At 40.2% G+C, this 9,199-nt stretch overlaps 1 protein-coding gene across 3 annotated transcripts in view; it reads right to left on the bottom strand.

The window, feature by feature from the left end:
• Nucleotides 1-2,299: 2,299 nt before the first annotated feature.
• ITGA3 (integrin subunit alpha 3) overlaps nt 2,300-9,199 on the bottom strand; it is a 63,709-nt gene continuing 56,809 nt past the window's right edge. The window contains exons 22-26 of one of the 3 annotated variants that reach the window (XM_075177231.1): nt 8,725-8,838; nt 7,716-7,814; nt 5,471-5,596; nt 4,631-4,781; nt 3,473-3,604 (exon numbers count right to left, since the gene is read on the bottom strand). In XM_075177231.1, the coding sequence (XP_075033332.1) occupies nt 4,671-4,781; nt 5,471-5,596; nt 7,716-7,814; nt 8,725-8,838 (450 nt within the window). In that variant the 3' untranslated portion in view covers nt 3,473-3,604; nt 4,631-4,670. Of the gene's footprint in view, nt 3,605-4,630; nt 4,782-5,470; nt 5,597-7,715; nt 7,815-8,724; nt 8,839-9,199 lie in introns of all 3 variants that reach the window. The other 2 variants (XM_075177232.1, XM_075177230.1) reach the window with 2 other exon arrangements.

The raw sequence follows: 9,199 nt of genomic DNA, 5'->3' as shown, positions 1-9,199 counted from the left end.
CACGTTATTTGCTTTAATAAATATTGCATTTCACTGATTACCCAGTGTGCAATATCATCACACATTATATGCTCAATCATACTATGATATATGGTACCTTGTATGCACACATCAGGTTGTTACCTGCAATCCACTTGTTGTGCATGTGAATTTATATCTGTTTGTTATTGTGGAGGTAGGGCCCCCCCTTTATTTAAATTTTCCCAGCTACGGCAGCACATTCATACCTAACATATAGAGGGAAGCGTGTTTTTTCCTTTCCATTGTCTACAAACAAGAGTAGTATTCGCAGACTTTCCTTGGTCAACATCTGCTAAATAAATCTACTACTATCATCTATTGACGGCAAGGGAAGTAATGTACTAGGCTCCTGTCAACCAACCTAACATTTCATCAACTCAGAGCATATTTTAAGCATTCATAATCGTGATATTAAGTTTCCGGTAGTCAATGTAAAATCACATGCTAACATTTTTCTTTGATGCTACTACTACAGTCAAGGCCCATGTTAAGGGCTTACATTTACTCAAGTTCCTTTTTCAAGGCAGCCTTGACTGAATCAGTGATTTAGTAGAAATGGCTGCGAAAGGGCAGCTGCACACTAATGTCCACTCACATAGTCCAATTAATTCATCTAGAGTTATTATTTAATACATTAGTAAATTCCCTTAGCAAGACAGATCATTCTGTTCACTGATCAGTGTCCAATTGTTTAACTAATTCTGCCCCCCCTGTTAGTGGCCTGTTCTTCATTTTTATTACTGTTGGCTGTTCTTTCTTTGCGTAACAGGTTTCCTCCTCTTTGTTACTGTTGTCATTGTTACTACCCCATTGCTGTAGGCTTTCCCTACTTTTTGTTGCTGGTCTGTCCCTTCCCTTTATTATTGTTGTCTGTTTCTACTCATTGTTACTGCCCTGTCCCTTCTCTTTATTCGCTTAGGCTGTCCCTATTCCGTTACTAGTCTGTCCCTTATCTTACTACCCCATTGCTGTAGGCTTTCCCTACTTTTTGTTGCTGGTCTGTCCCTTCCCTTTATTATTGTTGTCTGTTTCTACTCATTGTTACTGCCCTGTCCCTTCTCTTTATTCGCTTAGGCTGTCCCTATTCCGTTACTAGTCTGTCCCTTATCTTTATTCCTGTAGGCTGTCCCTACTCCCTGTTACTAGACTGTCCCTTCTCTTTAGTCCAGTAGCTGTCCCTACTCCCTGTTACTAGACTGTCCCTTCTCTTTAGTCCAGTAGCTGTCCCTAGTCCCTGTTACTAGTCTGTCCCTTCTCTTTATTCCTCTAGGCTGTCCCTAGTCCCTGTTACTAGTCTGTCCTTTCTCTTTATTCCTCTAGGCTGTCCCTAGTCCCTGTTACTAGACTGTCCCTTCTCTTTAGTCCTCTAGGCTGTCCCTAGTCCCTGTTACTAGTCTGCCCCTTCTCTTTAGTCCAGTAGCTGTCCCTATTCCCTGTTACTAGTCTGTCCCTTCTCTTTATTCCTCTAGGCTGTCCCTAGTCCCTGTTACTAGACTGTCCCTTCTCTTTAGTCCAGTAGCTGTCCCTATTCCCTGTTACTAGTCTGTCCCTTCTCTTTATTCCTCTAGGCTGTCCCTACTCCCCGTTACTAGTCTGTCCCTTCTCTTTATTCCTCTAGGCTGTCCCTAGTCCCTGTTACTAGACTGTCCCTTCTCTTTAGTCCAGTAGCTGTCCCTATTCCCTGTTACTAGTCTGTCCCTTCTCTTTATTCCTCTAGGCTGTCCCTACTCCCCGTTACTAGTCTGTCCCTTCTCTTTATTCCTCTAGGCTGTCCCTACTCCCCGTTACTAGTCTGTCCTTTCTCTTTAGTCCAGTAGATGTCCCTATTCCCTGTTTCTAGTCTGTCCCTTCTCTTTAGTCCAGTATCTGTCCCTATTCTCTGCAACTGCCATGTCCCTTCTCTTTAGTCCGGTAGGCTGTCCTATTCCCTGCTACTGGTCTGTGCTTATTTATTGCTGGCTGTACCTCATCCCTATAAGTGACCTGTTCCTTCTCATTATAAATGTTTGGCCATAATCTTGCCTGTTAGTAGCCTGATCTTCCTTTGTATCAGGCCTCATACACACTGTTTTTTTTTTGCATTTAAAAATACAAATCAAGGGCAAATAAGTTTGATATGAGTTTTAAAAACACCAATGGGTATGAGAACACTATCAGACCTGTTTACATGCATTTTATATGAGTTAAACATGCATGTAAAATGCATTTAAAAACACCACTGGATAAGAGCCCTAATTGTAGCAAAGATTATTGTAACTACAAAGAAATAGAAACAAAGTGAACGTTTACACATACATTTTTATTACATGATTCTGTTTTATTTACAGCATCTTGGGGCAATATGAACACATTGGGCAGAGTGGGAGTGTATCCTATAAATACCATATTTACCAGACTATAGAATTAGGAATATATGCATGTTTATCTCACTATTTTAGTATCTGAAATAGAACTGACTCATAATAATGTCTTTTTTTGTTGTTTTTTCAAGTTCAAACTGTCTAAGGTAAATACAGTACGTATATTTTTTACCATATTTATACATTATAAATAGGGCATATTTTAAAATGTACGTTTATTAATTTATGGTAAATGGTATACTATGTGCAATATATGTGATTTGACATAAACGCATGTCAGTAAGGAAACCAGTTCATCCAGTGTCACAATAAAGTTTGTCTTCTTTGTTTTTCTCCAGTGTTACATGGAAATGTGTCCTCCAGTGCTGCACAAAAGTCAGTTCCTCCCTGATAGACAAGAAAATATGACTCCTCTAAAGTGGTGTATTTTCCAATGTCGAAGATGATATGTTTCCTCAGGTGTAACATAGTAATGTCTTAGTCCAGGTTGTCTAGATAAATTGTCTTTTTCCAGAGCCACAAACTAGTATAGCCCTATCCATGTAAGATTCTTCACCCATAGTTCACAGGATAATGTATTCCTCCCCATTGCAGTGTCACGAGAAAAATCTGACCCTTCCCCATTCCATAATCTATCCCTTCATTCCAGTGTCACATGATAATCTACCATTTTGTTTCAATGTCACATGATAATCTGTCCCTTCATTCCAGTGTCAGATGATAATCTACCATTTTGTTCCAGTGTCACATGATAATCTACCATTTTATTCCAGTGTCACATGATAATTTCCCACCTCCCATTCCAGTGGCAGTGCACAATAATATGCCTCTTCCCATTCAAGTGTGGCCAGTGTAAACTGACCAGCCGTATTACTGTGCAATAAGATAATTTGGTCTATTCCAGTATGTCAAAATAATGATATCCTAGCATGGGTTCATTTGTAATATACCTTTCCCCGCCCCCTTCCCAATAACCCCAAATGTCAGTTTGACTGAGTGACCAATATCACAGAAGGAGATAAAGTCCAGCTCCTGATGTGCGTTGGTAGTAAAATACTTTTAGTCTCTCAGTAGTATCTGGCTGTTTCTCTCCAGGTGGTGACCCAGTGCCTCTGGCTATTGGGTAGCCTGCTGCACAGCTTCTGTCTTTCTTGTTGGCGGACGCACACAGCGTAGTGAGTCTGTCCCAGACTGTAATGTCTGACACGGTGGAAAAATCCAACCTACGGAATTGTGGGTGGGAAAGAGACATGGAGAGAAGGGTGAGGGAGGGACGAAAGGGATGTTGCAATTAGACAAGGTTGAGATGAACAAGAAAGGTGAGAGAGTGGGACAGTTGCAAGTAGAGAGATAAGGCGAGGAATGACGGGAGCAAGAAGGAAAATAGCAGAGAGTGAGAGAAGGTTGAGATGGGTGGAATGAGGAAGACATTTGCATTAGGAGAGATAGGTTGAGGAAGGTTGCAATTAAAGTAAAGAACAATAGAGAGATGTTAAGTTATAGAGGAAAGGCGTGAAAACGAGAATACAGAAAGAGGAGGACGATTGGGTTAAAAAAAAAAATTCAGATGAATGGGAAGAGGCGGAAATTTGCAATTAGAGAGATTTGGGAGGTTATGGAAGATTTTAATTAGAGACAGGATGGTGGGAGAAAAGAACATAGAGAGCAGGGGGTAAATGTATCATACCCCGGTTTTTGCAACTGGCAGGAGATCGGCGTGTTCGCAGCTTAAATTTAAAGCGGCGCTGCCTTGTAAAAGGAAACTTCCCTTTACAAGGCAGCGCCGCTTTAAATTTAAGCTGCAAACACGCCGATCTCCCACGAGTTGCAAAAACCGGGGTATGATACATTTACCCCCAGGTTTAAGTTGGTGAGAAGAGTGGGGGAGGACAAGGATGGAAGTTAGCGTGAGAGAGAAGATTGAGAGGTAGGAATGAGGAAGGGTACAGTTAAATGTAGAGGTGCAATTTAGAAATGGTTATGTGTAGGAGGGAAGTATAGACTGTTTAGAACAATAAAAGGTCATTTGTAAAATTATTTTCAATAAATCAGAAAGAAAAAAGTTTAAAAGTTAAAACAAAACTGTTGTGTACAGTGAAGACAGAGTTACTCGTAGGCGTCACAACAAAAGATAGCAGCTTAGAAAGATTGAACTGTACCAAGAAGACAAAACATATATATATATATATATAAATAGTAGGAGGAGGTGGGAGAGGTCTGCAAAAGCGGGGCTGGGGTTGTTTGGTTACCCGACGGGTGGGGTTGGGGGACAGTGGTCAGAGGTCGTACTCAGGAGTCCTGTGTTAATCGCTCAGTCTCCGACGGTTGCACCTTCATCTCCGCCTTCTGACCCCTGACCTCATACTTGGCGCGAGTGTTGGCCCTCCGGAAGAATCCACACTACAAGGCAGGAGAGTGGTGAGGGGCCGTCCACAAAAGCAATACTTATTTAGAGAGAATAGGGCTATGTAAGATGTTATGAAGAAGTAGAGAGTAGTGCAAGAGTGAGAACAGTAACCGCTAGTTACCAAGGTGAAAGACACCATGATACGTTCACAGGTGTGTGTTTAAGTTCGGTGGAGTCAAGAAAAAATAATAATCAGCAAGCAAGGTATAACAGGTCAGGCAGGGATAAAAAATATGATCAATCTCTAGGAACAGAAATTGGTAACATTAATATAAATCATCATTTTTCAGATGTTTTTATTTTTAAAGGGAGAACATCAATACTTTAAAATTAGAGCTATTTCATATGACTAATGTCCATCTCGCCAACAGCAGCACACAGCCCCTTGCAATATCATTAATGAGTAACACATACAACATCTGTCTTTGAAGCTGGATCTTGACATGGGTCAGTATACTGCCTATTGTACAAATTTGAACTATATAATATATCTGTTTGTGGAAGCAACATCATTAGAGCCTAATTTCATTAAAGGTAAAGAGGGGTGAGTAAATATTTTTTAAAACTACTTTTATTTTTCTATAATGGAATTAGCAAGTGAACCTAAACGGATTGGTAAGGTGGTACCATACTTGATCATGAAAACCAATGCAGGCCCCAAATGAGGCTTTTCGGCACTTACCTTCCACAGGAGGATAATGATAATCCCCAAAAGCAGGATTCCAGATCCCACGGAGACAATGATCACCCATAGAGGGAGTTCAGCAGGAGGGAGCTCCACCAGCTCGGAGTCTATAGAGACTGAAAACTAAGCCCAGAAGTAAACAGGGAGAGGCAGGAAGAGAAAGACAAAAAAATTACTTCAGGATTTTTTTTTTTTTTATTTAAAAAACAATTTAAGTCTGTTTAAACTGTGTTGAAAAGACTGCATTGCTTGCAAATGGCTGTTTCAAATGTGTAGACACCTCTGCAGCTTACACTGTGGAATCCACCCACCTGCCACTTGTGTAGTAATGTAATCTCCAGGGAAAAACGAGGGCGCCTATTAAGCATAAAGGTGTTTTCCCAATAAAAGACGAGTAACACGCTTACATATAGGTTTGCAGTAGTGAACACTGGAGGGCAGAGCTGTACTGAGCCTCACTTCGCAGTTCTTACGCTGGATATTTGTAAGCTCTGGAGAGTGGTCGTATCTGACACTTGCGCCTGCCTGTCATTGGACAGGCGGGACAGGGGAGAGAATGGACAGCCTGACATAAGCCAAGTACAGTGATGGCGTGTTTGCATAATTGTGAACAGATGGAGACCAGCATGGAGACACATGTTACCTGCCAGTAGCCGGATCAACTGCGGGTGCCTGAGGGTATGATGATGATGGTCACCAGCACTAGCTAGTCACTCATGATTGGCTGACTGCATATTCACCTCTGAAGCTGATAGGTGGCTTCTCCATTGATTGTGCACATATTGTAGGATTTTGTGGGCATATTTAAAATTCATTTTTTTGCTATTTTCATTTGTACATGACAAGAAATATTATCTGCATTATTATAGAGGGTTAAATCAAACCTAAACTTTTTTTTTGCTATCATGTTAAAAAAACGTGTGCTTATGCCCTGATCACATGTATGTGGCTGTATATATGGTCAATGTAAACCTGGTGCATTTGCTATTGATGCAGACCTGGACACGTCCTGTGATGCATACACCTCAGTATATCGCCGTAAATAGGCCATTTTTACGTGCAGCTTTTAAGAGCTTAAATTTTGGACGCATATGCAGCTAATTCAACTTCAGCCCCTATATATCTAATGTATAAATATTGAGAATTAACCTAGCTACTAGGGGCCTGATTCATTAAGGATCTTAATTTAAGAAACTTCTTATTTAAGTCTCCTGGACAAAACGATGTTACAATGCAAGGGGTGCAAATTAGTTTTCTGTTTTGCACATAAGTTAAATACTGACTGTTTTTTCATGTAGCACACAAATATCAACTTTAAATTTCAGTGTACAAATAAGCTATCAAGTATTTGTGTGTTACATGAAAAAACTGTCAGTATTTAACTTATGTGCAAAACAGAATACTAATTTGCACCCCTTGCATTGTAACATGGTTTTGTCCAGGAGACTTAAATAAGAAGTTTCTTAAATTAAGATCCTTAATGAATCAGGCCCCAGAGGTGTAAAATATCAGACTTCTGACAGGGTTTATCTGTTTTCTGACTGATGCATTGGTAAAGTAGCCTCCTAGCAGGAGGTTGATTAATCCATTCCATGTTAAGAAACCCATATAGAGTAAAATACAGCTGTACAGACTGACAGTCAGTCCTATAAGATCTTATAACAAACTGACAAGAGTAATCTTAAAGTTATATCTGGGATAATGCACTTCCTACTTTAAATGCTATGACAATCACTGAGGAGTTACGTGACCACATAAAAGCACAAGCCTGTAGGCTCTACAGACCCTTTATAATTTAAATGTTTTTTTTACATTTTTGTTATATACTGACAAACGTCATAGATTTTGAATAATATAGTCATATAGAAGGTGACTGCTAATATCCATCATAATTTACAACCGGGGGGTAAATGTATCATTCTCCGGTTTCTTCAAGTCGCCGGAAATCGGTGAGTTGACAGCTAAAATTTAAAGCGGCGCTGCCTTGTAAAGGGAAACTTGCTTTTACAAGGCAGCGCCGATTTAAATTTTAGCTGTCAAATCGCCGATTTCCGGCGACTTGAAGAAACCGGAGTATGATACATTTACCCCCAGGAGTGCATTATTCCTTATGTATATAAGATTTCCTAATGGATAGGGAAGTGATTATGTCAGAACTCACCAATTATAAGAGTTGAAATCAGACATTATTTACAGAAATACATATATTACCATGACTTGTATATTATACAGTGACACATACTGTTACATGGTGGCTCTGCATGTTTATGGCGTTTATATCAGTTTTAAGATACAGTTCAGCTGCTCCTTCCACCCACACTCGGTCGATATGTCTGTAATCCTAAGAGAAAAGGAGAAGTAATGGGGGTTAAGTACAGGATTTCAGATGAAAAATAAACATGTAGCATAGGACAACAAAGATTGGAGAGAGAGGCAGAAAGGCAGTGGAAACCAGGGGGCATATTTACTAAACTGCGGGTTTGAAAAAGTGGAGATGTTGCCTATAGCAACCAATCAGATTCTAGTTATCATTTGTTTAGTACATTCGACAAAATGACAGCTACAATCTGATTGGCTGCTATAGGCAACATCTCCACTTTTTCAAAATCACAGCTTGATAAATTTACACCCAGGCCTGCTTATGCTTTATGTACCTTTCAGGAGCAGTTACTACATGGGAAAACGCATTTTAACCTAACGTAATAATATCGGTCAACACAGAAAGGCGACACCTGTAATAATAACATTCCCGAACTCTCATCATTTATTTAAGGCAAAAATAAGGATGAAACAACCAGTATTTTAGCAGAACGTAAAGTGTGAATTAACGGGATTAAGTGGGATGTCCTGAAGTGATGGAGGGTGGACTGTCATGTGATGCTTTTTCTATTTTTCATCCTGCATATTTAGGCACCCGGATGATCCAAAGCAGACATTTTGTACTTCGTACATGACCTCCAGTAATGACAGTTACTTTGTGAACAAAGGACATATACAGGAAAATGTAACCTATGAATTCGGAAGCAATAAGTAACACCACTGAGACACAAAGACATTCAATGGTGTCACTTCTTCCCGGTGAATGGATAGGTTGCATTCTTATAAACCCTTACAGACCGCTGGGTCTAGGCGATGCGCACACTGTGAGCGAGAGATAGTCACACGATAGATGTAAAACATTTAAAGGTAAATTGATCTTACTGAGAAGCTAATAGAATTTCCGCCACATAATAAAACAGAAACCCCCTCACCTCCAAGAACGTGCTGTTCCAGACTCTTCCACGCACAGTGATGGTGGCTGTCATGTTCATGTCATTCAGAGGGCATAGGAAACGCACACAGTTTGCTCCTCCGCCTCCACATTTCTGTAAACATAGCGCATCAAATTAACATGACGGTAAAAGACATATAGCAATAAATACCATCACACCGCACTATGACACAAGATTACTAGAGCAATGGAGCACTGCACGGAATACTGCTTGCCAACAGAAACAATAAACATTGGGGGGAATTCAATTAACAGCGTTACTGCCGAAAGTAACATGGCCTGTGCAATATTACCGTTATTACGGCAATAGTGCGCATTATTACCGATATTACGGTAATAGTGTGCATTACTACCATTAATACGGTAATCTTTAACGCTGGATTTTGCTCGCAGCTCAGGGAACTGCAAGCAGAAATCAGGGTTAAAATTACTGCATTAACGGTAATAGATTTAGC

This window comes from Mixophyes fleayi, chromosome 6, assembly GCF_038048845.1.
Source record: "Mixophyes fleayi isolate aMixFle1 chromosome 6, aMixFle1.hap1, whole genome shotgun sequence".
Taxonomy (NCBI): Eukaryota; Metazoa; Chordata; class Amphibia; order Anura; family Limnodynastidae; genus Mixophyes; species Mixophyes fleayi.
Note: the sequence above shows the minus strand (reverse complement) of the source record. Positions and strands in the feature narration are given on the sequence as shown.